The 18225-nt window shown below is 49.7% G+C and overlaps 1 protein-coding gene across 3 annotated transcripts in view; it reads left to right on the forward strand.

The window, feature by feature from the left end:
• EVC2 (EvC ciliary complex subunit 2) overlaps nucleotides 1–18225 on the forward strand; it is a 136998-nt gene that overhangs the window by 86584 nt on the left and 32189 nt on the right. For 2 of the 3 annotated variants that reach the window (XM_055326573.1, XM_055326572.1), the window contains exons 14-16: nucleotides 834–1288; nucleotides 7689–7893; nucleotides 10403–10525. In XM_055326573.1, coding sequence (XP_055182548.1) covers nucleotides 834–1288; nucleotides 7689–7893; nucleotides 10403–10525 — 783 coding nt within the window. The remainder of the gene's footprint in view (nucleotides 1–833; nucleotides 1289–7688; nucleotides 7894–10402; nucleotides 10526–18225) is intronic. The other variant, XM_055326574.1, reaches the window with a different exon arrangement.

Genomic DNA, 18225 nt, shown 5'->3' on the forward strand with positions numbered 1-18225 from the left:
CAACCCGCCTGGCCTGAGGTGTGACCTCCCCCTTGGGTCTCACTGGATCTCCTTCCTGAAAGGCCTCCTCTGACCTTCTCATTTAAATTGTCTGTCACAGATCTCAGGATGTTTTTTCCCCTTATAAGCTCATAAGCCCCAGGTCCTTGGTGCCCAGGACACAGAATGATTGCAGACATTCATTGACATGAACGCTGTACTGGGCCCTCCTCTCACAGCTACACACATGCTAAATGACTCATGCAATCCTCACAGCTGCTCTGTGGGGTAGATCCTATCATTGGCCCCGTTTTATGGATGAGGGCTAGATGTTCCTCATCTTGTCCACGGAGGAGCCAGGGCTGGAACCCAGGTGGTCTGTTCTTGGGCTTTTCCTGCCCAATAAATGTGTGTTCAATACACATTCAACAAATGGAGCCCTCACTTTTTTTTGGGTTATTTTTCCTTCCTTTCTTTCTTTCTTTCTTTCTTTCTTTCTTTCTTTCTTTCTTTCTTTCTTTCGAAAGCAAGTGTGAGCAGAGGGGGGGTGGGCAGAGGGAGAGAGAGCATCCCAAGCAGACTCCTCGCTAAGCAGGAAGCCCAACATGGGGCTGGAGCTCACGACCCTGAGATCATGACCTAAGCCGAAATCAAGAGATGGTGCGCGCTCCACTGGCTGAGCCCCCCAGCAGCCCTATTTTGGGTTACTTTCTTAAGGATAGTTTTCTAAGTGTGAGGTGGTTGGGAGAAGACCGCTAGCACTCTGCCTCCGCCGCAGGTTTCCATGGGGTTTCCCAGAGGCCTGTGCATGCAGGGGCTGTCCCCACTGACTTGTCCTCTCTGAAACCCCTCAGCACAAGGAACAGAGGAAGGAGCAGCTGTCCCTTGGGGAGGCCCTCCGAGCCGCTGAGGACGCTAGCCAGTACCTGGGCCAGTGGGGGCACCTGCTAGCGGAGCATGGCGCTGCGCTGGAGGAGCTGCAGGAGCGTCTGGACCAGGCCGCCCTGGACGACCTCAGGACCCTGACCCTCTCGTTGTCCGAGAAGGCCACGGAGGAGCTGCGGCGCCTGCAGAACTCGGGGATGACCCAGGAGTTGCTCAAGCGCAGCGTGCCCTGGCTCTTCCTGCAGCAGATCCTGGAAGAGCACAGCCGGGAGCTGGCAGCCCGGGCCCGGCAGCTAGAGTCTGAGGAGAGGGACAGGGACCAGGAAGGCGTCCAGAGCGTGCGGCAGAGACTGAAGGATGATGCTCTGGAGGTCTCCACAGAGGAACAGGCCGAGCTGAGACGCTGGGAGCACCTGATCTTCACGTGAGCACCCTGCGTGTGCCCTAACGCTCCCTGCCTGCCCCGAGGGAGGGTCCTGGCCTCACCTGTGGGGACGGCGGGCACTGCACCAGCGGAGGTTGATGGCAGTTCCTTAGCCCCATGAACTGACAGCCCAGGGGAGGGGGCCACCTAGGGTCACTGTGAGCAGCCAGGGCTGGTGGGAGGCAGGGAGCCTCTTCCTTTGTAGCAAGAAGACAGGGAGGGGTCCAGCCTCTACTTCCTTTGTAGCAAGAAGACAGGGAGGGGCCCTGGGTCCCACGGGAGGATGTGACTGGTGGGGAGCTGGGACCTGCTGCTCCTGCATCAGCAGAAACTGTGTCTGGTCCCTGCCATCAGAAGTTCAGCTGATGAGGGGCCTTATCCCTGGGAGCAGAGTGGGGAGGAGAACTAGCAGTGAGGCCATTCCGAGCCCACGCAGCTGTCAGCACCATGTGATGTTGGGCCATAGTGTGAGGCCTTACCCTTGCCCTCTCTTCACTGGCCCCTTCCCTCATTCACTGATCTGGTGCTTGGGCTCATTGTTTCTTTTTTGATTAGAGAACCACATAATGACATCTGTCTCTGAGTAGGATGTGTGGGCCACAGCTGGCTAACTGTCCTGGTGTTGTGACAAGGAAACATTGGATAAGTGGCACAGCTACTGTTTTTAAAGACAGAGGGGTGGGGCATCTGGGTGGCTCAGTGGTTGAGCATCTGCCTTTGGCTCAGGATGTGATCCCGGGATCCTGGGATCAAGTCCCACATCAGGTTCCCTGAAGGGAGCCTGCTTCTCCCTCTGCCTGTGTCTCTCTGACTCTCTCTATGTCTATCATGAATATAAATAAATAACATCTTAAAGAAAAAACGATAGAAGCATGCTGTGGAAGTAGTGAGGCACAGCTGAAGTCACATGCCAGAGCTCCACAGCCCTGCCCTTCCTGGCAGCATTTCTCAGCTCTTGTGTGGATGAGATTGGTGTGGCCCAAATGGGACACCTTTTGTGGTGTAACAGAGACCGACAAAGCTTTTGGCAGTCAGCTGAGGCTGGCTGATCAGATTGGAAGCTGAAGGAGCTCCAAACAGGGCTAGTATGGGGCTCTAGGGAGGAGTGAGATGTGGCCAGTATTGACCAGAACGCCTAGATTTGAATCCCAGTGTCACTGCCGACTGTCCGAGTATAGGAGAGTTACTTAACTTTTGAGCCTCATGTGTCTTGCTTTAAATGACAGAACTAAATCATTTAGGGTGCTTCTAGCATCACGCCATACTGTCAGGTTGGTGACAGGTGAATAAAATATTTTATAAGAAGGGGTCAAGGGGTAAGTGCTTCTAGTCTTGATTCAGTGGCTTGGTGATTCCATCAAGGAACCAGTCCTGACGGTCTTTCTGCTCCAGTATCCTCAGTGTGCCCCCTTGGTGTTTGGGCTCATCCCCTCATGGTTTTAGGATGGCTGCTGTGGCTCCAGGTATCACACTCATCATCTCTTTTTAACATCTGAGGCATCATCTCATCTGATACCATTGGTTGGGACTAAACCACAGGCCCCTACATAAACTATTCACCAGCAAGGAGAACAAAGGACCATGACTGTCCAGACCAGAGGGCTGTACACTTAGTAAATGAAGTGCAGATAAGTGTAATCTCTGAGGGCTACAGGGTTTCTCTTGAAACTACTCAGCTCTGCCATGGTAGTGAGAAAGCAGCTATAGACGGTCTATAAACTAATGAACTTGACTGTGTTCCAATAAAACTTTATTAACAAAAACAGGCCGGGGACTGGATTTGGTCTGTAGGCCATAGTTTGCCAATTCCTGCCTTATACCAGTTGTGGCATCCCCCGGGACTGTGAGGGATGGTCCTGCCCCCAACATTGTCGGAGGGCAACCCCTCTACACAAGCACTGAGCTACTAGGAGTAAGGAAGTAGCTCTGGGTTAGGTCGTCGGCCATGTCTAACAAGATGCCACCTTCGCAGCATCGATGAGAGAGTGCATGAGTTAATATATTTAAATCTTTTAACATGACCCTTGATGTGGTTCATAAGTAGTAGCTGCTGCCATCACCGCCATCATTCCTGTGCTGGAGAGCTCAGATGATCAGAAGGAGAGCAGACACCTAAGGAGGTGATCATGACAAAGGAAACACAGGCAGGTCACCGTACCAGGTACAGCGGAGGGTCCGGATCATTGCCGGGCTCCCAGGGACGTACACTGTGTGTGTGCCAGCCACCAACCTGGTGCTGGGAGCCAGAGATGAGCGGGCACAGGGCATTGGTGCTCTGCTGAAAGGGGGCAAGACCCAGGGAGGAGCAGCCTTGATAGGAGGTCCTGGTCCTTATCTGGGTGTGACATGGGGAGACCAGTGTGACTGGTGTGAAGGAACAAAGTTGAGAGCCATTGCGAGTAACACAGGGGAAGTAACCAATAACCACCATCTACTCAGTCTGTTTATTTAGAGCAGCGAAGTCACTGAGTCCTTCCAAGGACACGGTTGTACCCCTTTGGCAATGACAGAGAGCCTCTGCTCCCTTTCCCAAACAGACCTTCCAATCAGTATCCCTTAAAATTGCTTTTCCCTTCAACAAACCAACCAGCCAGCCAACCCAGAAATGTAAGCAAACAGACAGACCTGAACAACCCGTTCAAACAAAGAAGCAAACAAAACAGCAGCCCATTTAGTATCCTGTTCTGGGTATAGACACCTTCACAGTTTAAGCTGAACCTTCGGCACAGCGTAATCCTGAACCAACCCAGAGCCCTGTTTCTTGGCACAGGTTGCATGGACAGGAGTGTGCAGGGGATGTTGGGGGACGGGGCAGGGGCAGCAGGAGGAGAGTGAGTCCTTTCCAGCCTATCCACCCAGCCGGTCCACCTCCCCTCTCTGCTGGGCCAGCACGCTGGGTGCCGGGCATCGGTGGTCCCTCCCACCTGCCCCCTTTGGGGACACCGGTGCCAGAGCCTCTTCCTGCTACATGCACTCTTCCTTGGCAGTGACCTCTGGTGGAATAGGAGCTGCCTGGCTTCAACCATTTCCTCTCCTCCTGCACAGGGCTCTTCCCCGGGACTGAGCTGGCCGCCGGGGAGAACAGGTCCCCCTCTGTTTGCAGAGAAGGTGCCACCTCTGGGCTCTTTCTCATCTCTGTCTTTATGGCTCTGTCATTCACTTCCTGGTCTTTGTTACTGTTCGGTTTTCTTGAGCGCACAGGATGCATCTTCTTTCCGTAAAAATCAGATCCTTCATCACCACTTCTTATTCCCACGAATTGTTCTCAGCAGTAATGACTCGGCGCAACCCACATTCCACCAAAGTCTCTCTTTACACACTTTGGATTGCTTCGAAGCATGTGAATTAGACTTGACATTCCCATTACCAGATGGTCATTTTCTGCAACTCCATTTGGATCCGTTTTGCAAAGAATATTACCAGAGCTGCCGCTGATTTAGTCATTCACCGAGAAAAGAGAGCTCTCATCTTGCTATCAGAAAACTCTTTGTGATTTTTCTAAGGGTCAAAGAGGCTCAGGCAACGATCCCCACGATGTACATCTGCTCGTATACTTTGCTGATTTGAGATTCCAAAAGGTTGCAGCCTTTATTTTTGAGGCATTAGGTAAAAATGGCTTTTCACAGTCCTTTTGAAACACATTTCTAGAAGCTTTCCGACTTCAAGCAGGATGGAGTTGCTATAAACCTGATTGGGTAAAGTAGGAATTAATAGGGATGCATGTTTTTTGCTAGGGAAAGCATGTCTTTGAGATTTCTTTCCTGAACTCCTACCTAGATTTTAAACTCCTTGGGGGCCAAGACCCTGCCCATCTTCTGTGTTTCTGGCTTACCTGGTTGCCTGCCCAGCAGAAGATTGAGGCCAGACCACACAGGGCCCATCGGCTTGAAGATGGGCAGGAAGGATGACTTAGTCATTTCAGAGTGGCTCTCATAGGATTCCCCATACCTGCAAACACAGGGGCAATGGTTCTCCAAGAGGTCAAGTACAAAGGAGCAGCTGCTGTTTGCTGAGGTTCTTTTAAAAATATTGGTGGACCCCACATAATGAGAAACCCAAGATGGGGTGTCAGGACATGGGCCTGGGGCCTTCAGACCATGTCTAGCTGGAGGTCCTGTCAGCTGGAAGGTCCTATTCTATTTCCAGGGAAGAACATTCTAGCTCAGCTCCAGTCCCACACTCCCATGTTGAGATTTGGGCGTGACAGGTCTGGCCATGGCCTCCCATGGTCATCCTGCAGGTATGTCTGCATTTAAAGCAGCCACAGGGCATATTTTATGCTGTTATTCTGGACATTGCCAGAATGACCAAGCAAATCTGTGTCTGTCTACAGAGAGTATTTGTCAGATGAACAAGTGAACAGACACGTGTGGCCCAAAGCAGGAGGGGGAGAGGGGGCTTCTCCCTGACTTGCTCTGCTCCTGACTCCGGGCGGGAACTTCTGTGCAGGGATCCCCAGCAGATGTCCCCTTACATCTCTCTGGACAGGTGGGACAGTGAGCCTGTGCCAGCCGCCCCCGTAGAGTGGGCTGTGGACCTTGTCAGAAAGGAAGAGTGGGAGGATCCTTCAGTCTCCTCATTTGTAAACTGAGGACCGAGTTGCAGAAAGGATCGGCAATGATGTAGGTAAATGCAATCTGTTTCCTGGGGCTGCCACCACAAAGTAGCACGAACAGGGATGCTTCACATGACAGGAAAGTATTCTCGTGATGCTCTGGAGGCCCGAAGTCTGAAATCAAGGCGTCCACAGGGCCAGGCTCCCTCTGAAGACACTCAGACAGGATCTGTTCCTTGTCCCTCTTTTAGCTTCTGGGGCTGCCCCCAGCCTTGGCATCCATCAACTCCCTCACCCCACACTGTGCTTCTCTGGTCCCCTGTGTCTGGGTCTGTCTTTGCTCCTGATGAGTTGGATTAAGGGCTCATCCTACTCCATTATGATCTCATCTTATCTTACTTTCACATCAGCAAAGACCCTGTTTCCAAATAGGATCACATTCCACAGGTACTGGGTGTTAGGACTTGAGGGCTCTCGGGGGACACAGGTCAGCCTTTACCGATAAATCGTTTGGCTCATGCCCAGGGTGGAATGGGTTTTCTCTGAGCGATGGCTGTCAGTCATGATCCGTTAAGACCCAGTGCCAGGCCCCCCTGACTCCTTGTCCTCCTGAGCTGAGTCGGGCATCTCTCCTCCAGGCCACTGGCCCTTACATAGTGTGTGCTGGGCAGGCTAGGTAGATGATGCTTTGTTTGCATGTCTGTGTCTAAAGCGAACGTGGGCTCTCTCCCAGGTCAGGGCAGCTGGGAGGCCTCTTGCCTGCCCACAGACCCCCTCACAGCCCTGTTTCATCCAGCTGCAACTTTTTTTTTTAAAGACTTTATTTATTTATTCATGAGAGACACAGAGAAAGAGGCAGAAACATAGGCAGAGGGAGAAGAAGGCTCCATGCAGGGAGCTCGATGTGAGACTCGATCCTGGGAGTCCAGGATCACGCCCTGAGCCAAAGGCAGACACTTAACTGCTGAGCGACCCAGGCGTCCCTCCAGCTGCAACTTTGCTCCAGCATGGTGGTGCGTCCCTTGCAGGATACGTTAGGTGCTCTGGGGATTCCTGTGGAATCATGGTTAAAGACATGATGGGTTTTTCCAGATGTAGATTTAATGAATGGAGTTTGCTCTTTGAATTCCCAGTTTCTCCACCCCCGGCACCCCCTGCCCACCACCCGTTTCCTCTTTTTATTTTTCATCTTAATTTTTTATTTATTTATTTTTTAAGATTTTTATTTATTTACTCATGAGAGACACAGAGAGAAGGCAAAGACATAGGCAGAGGCAGAGCGGGCTCCTTGCAGGGAGCCTGATGTGGGACTCGATCCCAGAACTCTGGGATCACACCCTGAGCCCAAGGCAGACGCTCAACTGCTGAGCCACCCAGGTGTCCCATCATTTTTATTTTTTAATTTTATTTATTTGAGAGAGAGAGAGAGAGAGAGAGAGAGTAAGTATGAGTTGGGGGAAGGGGCAGAGGGAGAGGGAGAAGCAGAGTCCCTGCTGAGCTGGAAGCCCAATGTGGGGCTTGGTCCCAGGACCCCAGGATCATGATTTGAGCTGAAAGCAGATGCTTAACCTACTGAGCCACCTAGGCACCCCTTTTTAAATTAAAAGAAATTTTTTTAATTTAAATTCAATTTAGTTAACATAGTACGTTATTAGTTTCAGAAGTAGAAGTCAAGGATTCATCAATTGCATATAACACCCAGTGCTCATCACATCACATACCCTCCTTCATGCCCATCACCCAGTTATCCCATCCCCTACCCACCTCCCCTCCAGGGACTCTTAGTGTGTTCCCAGAATTAAGAGTCTCTTATAGTTTGTCTCCCTCTCTTTCTTGTTTGTCCAGGAAGCTCTGCTCCTCGGCCTTCTCCCTGTCTGAAGAGGAGCTGCTCAGGATGAGGCAGGAAGTTCATGGCTGCTTTGCTCAGATGGACAGGAGCTTGGCTCTGCCCAAAATCCGGGCCCGAGTCCTGCTGCAACAGTTTCAGACTGCCTGGCGAGAAGCAGAGTTCCTGAGGCTGGACCAGGCCCTGGCTGCCCCTGGGCTGCAGGTAAGAAGGGCGTCCCGGCTGCTAGTGATTATAGACATGGGCATTTCCCTGCCCCTGACGCTGTGGGCTCTGGCCCTGCCGCCCACCCTGGGCTCCTCTCTTCTCACTCTGCTCTGCAGCCAGCTACTCTTGGAACTGCCAAGCTTGTCCTAACCAGCCCAGACCCCCCTGCCCAGGCCCTGCACTTCAGCCGCTCCCAGCTCACACCTGCACCCTCCTCCTGGGCCTGGCCCCAGGCAGATGAGCACCACCTGGCCTGAGAGGTCTCTTTCCCTCCTGCTCCCTCAGCCATGCCCAGTGACCCAGTCTGGATACAGAAGCCTGGGCCCTTCTGTAAGTAGTACGAGGAGGATGCTCACCTCAACTCAGGTGGGTCAGGAAAGGGAACCTCTCACACTGGGCCTTGTAGCATGAAGATGGACAGCTGTTTTTTTTTTTTAGTACCTATCAGGTGCCTGAGAGGCAGACCATTCTTGGGTGCCATGTTTGCTCTGGAGCCTCCCATGGAACAGTCAAGGCTAGACCTACCTGAGCGCCCCCTCCCCAGCCCTGCATGGCCTTTGTCCCCTTCCTCACCTGGTTCCCTCACTCCCCACGTGTTGCTCCGAGCTCCTCTCTTAGGAGACCATGTGCACCCCATCCCCATCTCTGCTTCTGCCTCTGGGGCACCCGACCTAAGACAAGGCCTTTGGAACTTGCCATTTCTTCTACCAGGAACACGCTTCCCCCAGAACATCCAGGGCCATCTTTATGGCCTATTCGAGGCTCTACTTAACTGACCCCTGCAGAGGTCTACCCTGAGCACCCGTCCAGAAGACCCCCCTCTGCAGTCTTTCATCACGAGGCTGTGGTCCATGTCTTCACGTGATTGGTCACTGAAATGTCCTGGTTGCTTCGCCTGCTTACACTCTGTGTCCCCACTGCAGACAAGCTCCCTGACCCCAGCACCTAGAAAGTACCTGGCACATAGTAGGTGGGCAGTATGCTTGACAGAGCCAGCCAGCCACCAAATGCCAAATGTATGCAAAGTGTCGGGCTTCTCTGGAGGTGATGTTCTGTTACGCATCCGAAGCACGTAAGCTGGCGTGATCTCGTGCACGTTCACAGCAGTGTCAGGAGCGAGGTTTCTGTGCTAGTTTTACAGAAGAGAAACCAACCAGCACAGGAAAAGCGAACCAATGAGACAGGCAGGGGACAGGAGAATTGGGCTTGGGGCTGGTATTTTTTGACTGCTCTTCCGTTAGAGGAAGAAAAAAATTTCAGACGTCTTCTTACTGAATAAAAAACAGTGTGATGCAGAAACAACTTAGAAGCTTTTATATTTTTTCACATTAAAAAAGTGGGTTTTTTTTTCTATTTCTGTTCTTAGAAAAGTGCAGGATTTATAAGATGATGGTAGTTAGAGAGTAAGGGACAAAATAGCAAAGTTTTTGTTTTTTGTTTTTTAAATTTTGGAACATGAATAAAGACATTTCCGTCAAAGTGAACTGAGGTGTGTTTCCCCTGCTTTTGAGCTGACTGAGGGCCAATCCTGGCAGGCATTAAGTTTCCAATTCCAGGGGCACCTGGTTGAGTGTTTGCCTTCAGCTAAGGTCATGATATTGGGGTCCTGGGATCGAATCCTGCATGGGGCTGCCTGGGTAGTGGGGAGCCTACATCTCCCTCTCCCTCTGCCACTTTCCTGCTTGCATGTGTGCATGTGCGCTCTCTCTCTCTATCAGATAAATACAATTTTTTTTAAAAAAGTATCTGATTGTAACATTGTTCAAGGTGCTCTGTTTGGAAATAGACTTGGCCCTGCACTCTGCCTCAGAGGGTCAGATACACCTGCCTCCAGCATGAAATGTACTCGCTTGATACCCTGCAGAAGAGGGGTGCATGGGTGGCTCAGGGGTGATCTTAGGGTCCTGGGATCAATCTCTGCATTGGGCTCCCTGCTCAGTGGGGAGTGTCTGCTTCTCCCTCTCCCTCTGCCTGTCCCCTGCTCAGTCTCTCTCTCTCTCTCTCTCTCTCTCTCTCTCTCAACACACACAAATAAAAACAAAATACCCTGCAGAAGAAACACATGGCTGGGCGGACAGGGGTTGGTATCTGATTGGCTGAGCCTGGCTCCCTTCCCGGGGACCATCCCGGGAAAGCAGAGGTGCAGGTGGTGGTGGAGCCTGCTGGCGGCCAGCAGGGAGCCGCTCCACGTAGCGTCATTAGGACGGGGCCCCCTTCTGTCAAGTCCCGGCTCCAAGAGGCTGACGGGTGGAAGCCCCACAGCTGGGAGGAGGACTGGAGCTGGCCGTGCTGTCTGACTGCAAAGCTTTGGCTCTGCCAGCCGGAGTCCTCCTTCTGCCTTTGGTGGACTGAAGGTCCATGACCTGAGCTTGCTCAGGAAAGCAGACCCCTACCCCCTCTGTCCACCTAAGACCACCGTGCAGCTCTGGGGGCTGCAGGATGTCCTCTTGGCTCTGGGAGACATGGGGGCTGTGCAAACCTGCCCTGTGTTCTCTTGCCCCTCTAGCAACAGTCCAAGGCGAGAAAGCCGCGCTCCAAGAGTAAAAGCAAGATAGACCTTTTGAGGAAGTGCATCGAAGATAAAATTCAGCTCTTTGAGGAACAGGCCCCCGAAGACCTGGTTGAAAAGGTCAGTCCCTCTGCTTCATTTGTTCTCATTGCCCACACAGCAGTGACGCCACCCCATTCCCAGGGTGCATAGTCCCCGGGACCGTGACTGCCCATCTCCGTTGGGGATCCTGCAGCCTGAACCCACTGTGCCCCTCAGGGCTCTCCACTGGATCCTGCCTACAACCCTCCCCACCCCTGCACTTCCCCTCCGGAGCTGGGGATCGTCCTGCAGGACCCACATCCTGCCCCACCTGTGCTGCCCTAGGGGCCACCACCTCTGTGCCTGGCTCTGCGCTGCAGTGCTCACACTCATGCACTTCACATTGCTGCGGGCACCACGCGTGAACACAGTGTCATCCGTGTTCTTCCCCCTTGACACCGTGTTACCGCTGCCTGGGTGCCTGCTGTGTAGAAGAGAGAGATGCAGAGGAGGATGGCCACCTGGGGGCCAGGTGGGGTGTTTTCTCCCACACGTGCCGGTTTGTGACCCAAATCCCTCAGACTTTAGGGGGATCTTGGGATTGGTGTTAGCAGAGATAATGGGCATCCCAAGCCACAGCCAGGGGCACGGTGCAGGTTCAGGGGGAGCCCAGAGAGGGACACCTGGATGGCTCAGCCTTTGGCTCAGGTCATGATCCCAGGTTCCTGGGATCGGGTCCCGCATTAGGCTCCCAGTGGGGAGCCTGCTTGTCCCTCTGCCTATGTCTCTGCCTTTCTCTCTGTCTTTCTTATGAATAAATAAATGAAATATTTATAAAAAAAGAAAAAAGAAAGGAGCCCAGAGAATTGGCAGCCCCGTGAAAAGGCTGCTTCACTGGAATGCAGGGTGTCCCAAGGGAGGAACAGCCATCTGTGGTGGAAGGGGCTCACATGCCAGGCTGCGAAGGCCAGCTGAGTCTCGCGGGTCCCATCAATGAAGGAGTGGGACAGGCTGAATGGCTAGGTGACAGTGAGTGGTGACAGATGACATCCTGTCCCCACAGCTCCCTGAGCCATGCTCAGCAGCCCCTCCTGCCCCGAGTTCACCTCTGTCATTTCCGTGGGAGGCGTGCATTTGTCCTGAGCAGGAGCTGGACCCTTCACAAGGGAGGGTGGAAGGCCAGCCCTCCACTCAGCTCTGGAGGAAGCACTGGCATTTTCGGGGGCGGTGTACGTTTCATTGTGCTGTGCACTGATTTAAGAACATCACTCCCCCTTTAAGATGTAATAGCACTTTATTAAGAATAGTGCTCATTTATTTTGTTTGCTTTTGAGTCAGCCTGTGGCTTCAGGCACCTGGTTCAGTACTTTATACACACATATGTATTACATATGTGTAACAGGCACATGGCACATATATCACATCTATATTTTATAGTTGGATAACTAAGAGCTGAAGCAGTCTGAGAGTCAGGTTCCTCACACATGTTCATGCCCTTTGTCATCACATATCCTGTAAAAGGTATCTTACTCCTGTCCCTATGTTAGAGAAAGAGTCTGAAGCACAAAGAAGTAGCTCTGGAGTCACACCCAGGCCGTCAGTCTCTCCTGCAATCCAGGTGCTCAGACCCTCCCAATCGCCCTAGAAAGTAGGAGCGGCCAACGTCCCTAATTTTACAGATGTGGAAACTGAGCCCTGAGAGCTTAATAAATGTCCCCAGCCTCCTGCAGCCAGGCGGCCATGGCTCCAGCACCTGAACCTGAAGGCTCTCCCTCTGCTCCTCGTCACCAGGCTGCCTCTGCATCTCCAGTGCCCTGGTTGGGAGTGAGGGAATGTTCTCCCTGAATGTGGTTATCTCTCGTGATCGTGCCACGTGGGACACACAGGTGTTGGCTCCCACATTGATAAAATGAGGATTGTGACAATGATAATCCACTGGTGGCAGGGTTTTTGAGCTTTGAATGGGCTACCATGCTAGCGGCTCCGTGTGCCTGTGCCAGAACCCAGAGAAAGGCAGACAAGAGGCATTTGTCAGCTCTAACCTTTTAATGACAGGCCATCCTCACAACTGGCTATCTCACCGTGGCAAGTGCCGATAGAATACACACTCTCAAGTCAGCGGCTTTGATGTGCCTCCCAAAATTGATCCATTGCGTCTCTTAGCATCTGAGCTGCAGTTGTTCAGATTTTTCATTTGCAGAGTAATTGCAGAGATAAATGACAGCCCTGGGTTTGTGTGCCAGTGGCTGAGAATGATGTGATCACGTTCCAGGATTTGGAAGTCCCTCGAGGCTCGTGTAGCTGGAGAGAGGGACTGGGTCAGAGACCCACGGCAGAGCCTCCATCTCGCTGGCAGTGTGGTGTCCCCAGAGGGACTCTGGCTCCAGTGCTGGGGCTGCCAGGCATACTGGAGGCACCTATGGGGTGCCTCCTTTCTTTACTAGAAGGCACCAGTGATCCCTGCCACCCTCAACTCCGGATTGATATGTGCCTCAGGTGGACTGTTCCATCTGAAGAGGTCGGGAAAATTTCCCAAAGTCACACCGTCCGTATATACTAGAGCCTGGGATGGAAGGAGGCATGTCTGCTTCCATCACCCATGTCCTTCTGCCACGACGTTGTGATCCAGCAAGCTGGGACAATGAGAAGGCTCAGCCTCCCGAGGTGGCTCTCTGGTGCCCTTCCCACATCCCATCGCCTTTCTTTGACTTATTCCCTTGCCTTTATTGTTCTTCTCCTGTCTTCCTGTCTCCTTCCACTTCCTCCTTTAAGGAATGGTTTTTTGGACTGTCTTCTCTGAGCCAGGTCCTGGTCTCTGTTTCTGCTCGTGAGATGGTCACAGTTTCAGATGAGCAGCCACTTTGCACATCAGCCATTTGGAAGTTCGCCTCCTGCTTTCAGATGGAAAATCCACCTGGCTGATCCGAGCTCCACCTTGGACAAATGGCTCTGTGACTTACTCACAGAGTCGTGTGACTGATTCAGGGAGACCGACAGACGAGGGTGGGCTTCCTGCCTGACCTCTTTCTCTGTAGAGCTGAGAGGTGAATGGAGTGAGGCATCTGCTCTGGTCCCTGGCAGCTGCCTGAGGGGCTGGGGTATCCCGGTGATCAGAAATAGGACACTCAGCCAGGGACAGCCAGGCCTTCTGATGGGCTCAGTGTAAGCTCTCAGAAGCATTGTTTTACTCCTGGGAGACTCTGGAAGGCATCCACATTTAGAAGTTAAATTCCTAAATAAATTTCTGTTGTGACTGCTTGAAATTTACAGATTCACTTGAAAATTATCATTCCATCCCCCCAAAAGCAGAATGTCTCTTTATTTGGAACAGCTGTTTCCATAAGTAGGGTGACCATAGATCTCAATTTGCTTGGGATGGTCCCAGCATCTCTCCCATTAGCTCCTTTTCACTCTAGACCTGGTGATAAACCATAGGGTCACCTTATACATAAGATATTTCTCTCTCTGGTGATTCCTAGATACACTGTAGGTTTTCTTGCAGTTGTGAATGGTAACCTATTTTCAATTATGTTTTTGACTTGCTACTGGTGTAAAGCAATGTTATGAGTTTTTATTTATAAGTCTTTCCAGACTGTCTTATTCTATCCCTGGAACCAGACATCTGGGTCAAGTCCTAATTGTGCCTCTTGCCAGCTGTGTGACATTGATGAAGCTTCTTAACTGTTTTGTGCCCTGGTGTGGGCATCCTTCAAATGTGGATAATAGAAGCACCCGACATTTAGGATTGTTGTGAGGATTTGTCTGTTGGGTTTTTTCCTTTTCTACATAGTCATCATATCCACAGACAATTGTTTTGTTCTCTTCCAAGCCACTGCCTCATTTCTGTTTCTTAGCACTGTTTCCATGTCTTTATCTGCTGGATCCATCATCTCTCTCATTTCCACAGATGGATTGCTCTCTGGGCTGTGGACCCTATTTTCCTGCTTCTTTGTGTGCATGGTAATTTTTGATCAGGTGCTGGGCATTGAAGGATTTATATCCTGGGTACTGGATTTTGTTGTGTTTTCTTTAATAGGATAGGAGTTTGGACAGGAGGTTAAATTGTCTGGGATTAAGTTTACCCTTTTGAGATATTCCTTTAAGTTTTGTTAGGTTAGATCAAGAGCTGCCTTTAGTTGAGAGCTAATGTATCCCTATTGCTGAGGCCTATGTACTTTGTTCACTCTGGCTACGGAGAACACTGACACTTCCCAGCTCTGTGTGAGCTCCAACAATCTTTCTGCCTATGATTTTTGGTGGTTCTTGTCCTGGTCTGGCATAGTTTTTTTTTTTTTTTTAAATCCAAGCATGCCTGGCAGCCAAATCCATGAGGACACCCCATAGCCCTTTGAAATGCTGTCTCTGTCTCTGTCTCTGCAGCTCCCTCCTCCTTGGGGCCCTGCCCCACAAATTCTAGACACAGTGGCCTCCCAAACTGACTTAACCTTTTGCACCTGTTGGGCTTCCCCTGGGTCCTCATCCAATGTCACATCGTAAGAGCTGCATTCAAGCAGAAAACTGGGGCGGCTGTGGGGTCACCTTGTCTATTTCCTTTTTCAGGTAGCCCAGTCCTACGCTGCCTCTTGGTTGAAGAGTAAATCTGCTCCCAGTTCTTCCATCACGGCCAGAAGTAGAAATTTTTTATCTATTTTTTTGTCATGGATTTTGAATTTTAACTTATCCTTTTAGAAAACTTTTTTGGTTACTGGTTTCTAATTTTGTTATATTTTAGTTAGAGAATAAAGTAAGTGTATATGATAATGATGTTTGGGAATTTATTGTGGCTTACCTGTTGTTTTTATACCAGGTCTGTTTTGAAAGATATTTCATCTGTCCTCAGAAAGGCTATTTTTGTTAGGTATAGAGAAGGGAGCCCTAGGAGGCAGCTAGGAGCCAGGGGATGGGAGGCCTGGAGGCTGCACTGAGGAGCTCAGCTGTTGGGGAAAGATTGGTAAGATTTAGGAACTTTGTAGAGAATGTTTTGGGGGATGTATTCATTTCTCGTTCTATAAGGAAGTCTCTGTTGGCTGCTCTTCCTTCCCTGATGTCTGCTCTCTGTAGCTGTAGGGGATGTGGGCTTTGTCTTAGTCTGATCTGCTCTTTTCCTTCTGCCTGTGAGGGTGAGGTAGAAGCTAGGGTTGTAGTCCTCACCCCTAAGAAATGGCTTGATTTCTGTGAACTGGAGGGCCCTGAGGCTAGACACCTCAGCAAGCAAAGGGTCCAGCATGGGCTTGACAGCCAGAGTTGCCTTACAAGGGTCAGTTATGTCAATCACACTGTCCTCTCCTAGAGGACAGCCTAGGAGGGCTGCTCAGAGGTGGTGCCTGATTGATGAAGGGACATTTGGGCTTCTTCCCTGACCTCCAGGCAACTCTCACCAGCTTGGGGCAGTTGATCAGATCTGTAGGACTGTAGGGCTGCCACTCAACATGGTGTTTGGCCGAGGTCTTACCTGCTGAATGCCTTGACCAGGACTGATAATGTATCTGTTCCTCCTGCCCCAGTGCTTAGGCCAATCCACAAAGCACAAATTATGGGACTCACTTTTTTATTTTCCAACTAGTAGAGATAGGTCTGTCTGTCTGTCTGTCTACCTACCTATATATCTATTCCCCTGTCTCACCTGTATCTGTATCTATCTGTCTGTCTATCTATCTATCTATCTATCTATCTATCTATCTATCTATCTATCTCACCTGTCTCTGCTTTTTACCTAACATTGAAACTTGAAGACCTTCCATATCGGTACATAAGAGTTTCCTCATGGCTTTTTACAGCAGCATAACATTTATGGTATGTGTGACCCTTAAATGATGTACCCAGCCCTCAACTAATAGACATGTAGGTTCTTTTCAATCCCTTGATATTTCAAACAACCTTGGATCCTCTTCATATATCCTATTCCACTCTGTAGTGAGACACATGGAGCAATAATTATGATCCCTATTTCACAGATGAGAATATTGAGACTGAAAAGTTGAGAGACTTGTCCAAGGTCATACTGCCGGCATGTGGTAGAGTGGAGCCTCAAGCACAGGCTTCTTGATTGCCATCCCTGTGTCACAGTAGCAGATCTGTTTGATGTATCCAGAAATGAAGGTAATGTTTCAGCTAATCTTTGATGTGCTCTACTGCTGTTTTGGCACACAGTATATAATAAATTTCTCATAAATATTCTGTAGAAACATTTAAATATGAATGAAAGTGACATGATCCTATTTCCTGCTTACCCATTATTTCTGGTGTTATTTTAATGATGTTATCCTCCGTCTGGGTGGCATGTCTACCACATATATCCATTCACCCATTTATTATTTATTCACTGCTTCCAGGTTTCCTGCCATGCCATGCACACACGGTTCATTAGCAGTCCCTTCATTCAGGAGTGGAACTCCCACACTGCAATCAACCATGCATCCTATTATGTTTCTGCAGCAGTAGTTATGCAGAGGTGGCTGGCACTTCTGTCAGAAATAGCTCTCCACACTCTGTCATTTCAGAAGTGACTAGAGTATGAGAATAATGTCCCCGTTTTCTGATGACCTGAAAAGAGAGAATACTGATGGCACAGGTTCTTATAAAGCTTAGAAGAGAAGGTGCATTGACAAGGAAGGCATTTTAGGAAGGGGAGAGAAAATCTATCCATCCACAAAGACTGAGAAGATGGTTCTCTTTATGTCTACTCTTGCCCCTGTTTTATCCCTTGAGGCAGTCTCTGTCAAAGTCATCTCCCGAAGCACTATACTAAGGGAGGTTTCATAGCTTCCCACCATCCCCAAAGAGAATCCAGATTCCTGGATATGGCATTCAAGGCCTCACAATTTGTCTCCAGCTTACCTTTCTAATCTATTCCACTTCTGCTTTTCACACACCAAAGGCTTACCACAGTTGTCTTTGGATGGTTTGAATGTACTAACTTTTGTTGACATTGTCCATTTTTTTAAATTGTACTCTTCATTTTTATAAAATGCATATTCTTTTAGTGTCAAATAATTCTACAATGCTTGTGCTAAGCTTAGCTTGTGCTAAGAAAGAGCAACTCTGGGCAGCCTGGGTGGCTCAATGGTTTAGCGCCGCCTGCAGCCCAGGGTGTGATCCTGGAGACCTGGGATTGAGTCCCACGTCGGGCTCCCTGCATGGAGCCTGCTTCTCCCTCTGCCTGTGTCTCTGCCTCTCTGTGTGTGTGTCTCTCATGAATAAATAAATACAATCTTTAAAAAAAAAAAAGAGCAACTCCCTATAATCACACACATATATATTTTCAAATCTCCAGAGGTAAAAACTTCTAATTTTTTAGCTAGATCTTTTGGCATTTACCTCCATATTTCCAAATAACATGCTTGTCTTGCTATTTCTTGATTTCTTTACTTTGGGTATCATCTATTCACCTTTATGGAAGATATGATTTAGCTGTCTTTCTTCTTTCAATCTGCAACACACATGAGCCTTTTCTATTTTCCTCAGTATATTAGATCTATTTTTGCAATTTCTGTTATTATGATTATTTACATGTTATTCACATCCAAGCCATATAAAACAGATTTCATTTTTCTTTTCTGTATAACTATTTGTTTTTCCAGGAGTTAATGCTATCCTTTGGTTTATTTTTTGGTTACTTTTCTATGTACTTACCACTAATTCAACACACTTTTTGACAGTTGACCAACTATCCTGTGAGGACCACCACACAAATCATGTCTTCTATTAATTTCATAATCTTTAGGATGTCCCTCTCTGTACATCTCCTGTGCCCCAATCTGGACGTTGTACTTTACATCTTATGTACAGCTGCCATCTTG

Source organism: Nyctereutes procyonoides, unplaced genomic scaffold (assembly GCF_905146905.1).
Source record: "Nyctereutes procyonoides isolate TBG_1078 unplaced genomic scaffold, NYPRO_anot_genome, whole genome shotgun sequence".
Lineage (NCBI taxonomy): Eukaryota > Metazoa > Chordata > Mammalia > Carnivora > Canidae > Nyctereutes > Nyctereutes procyonoides.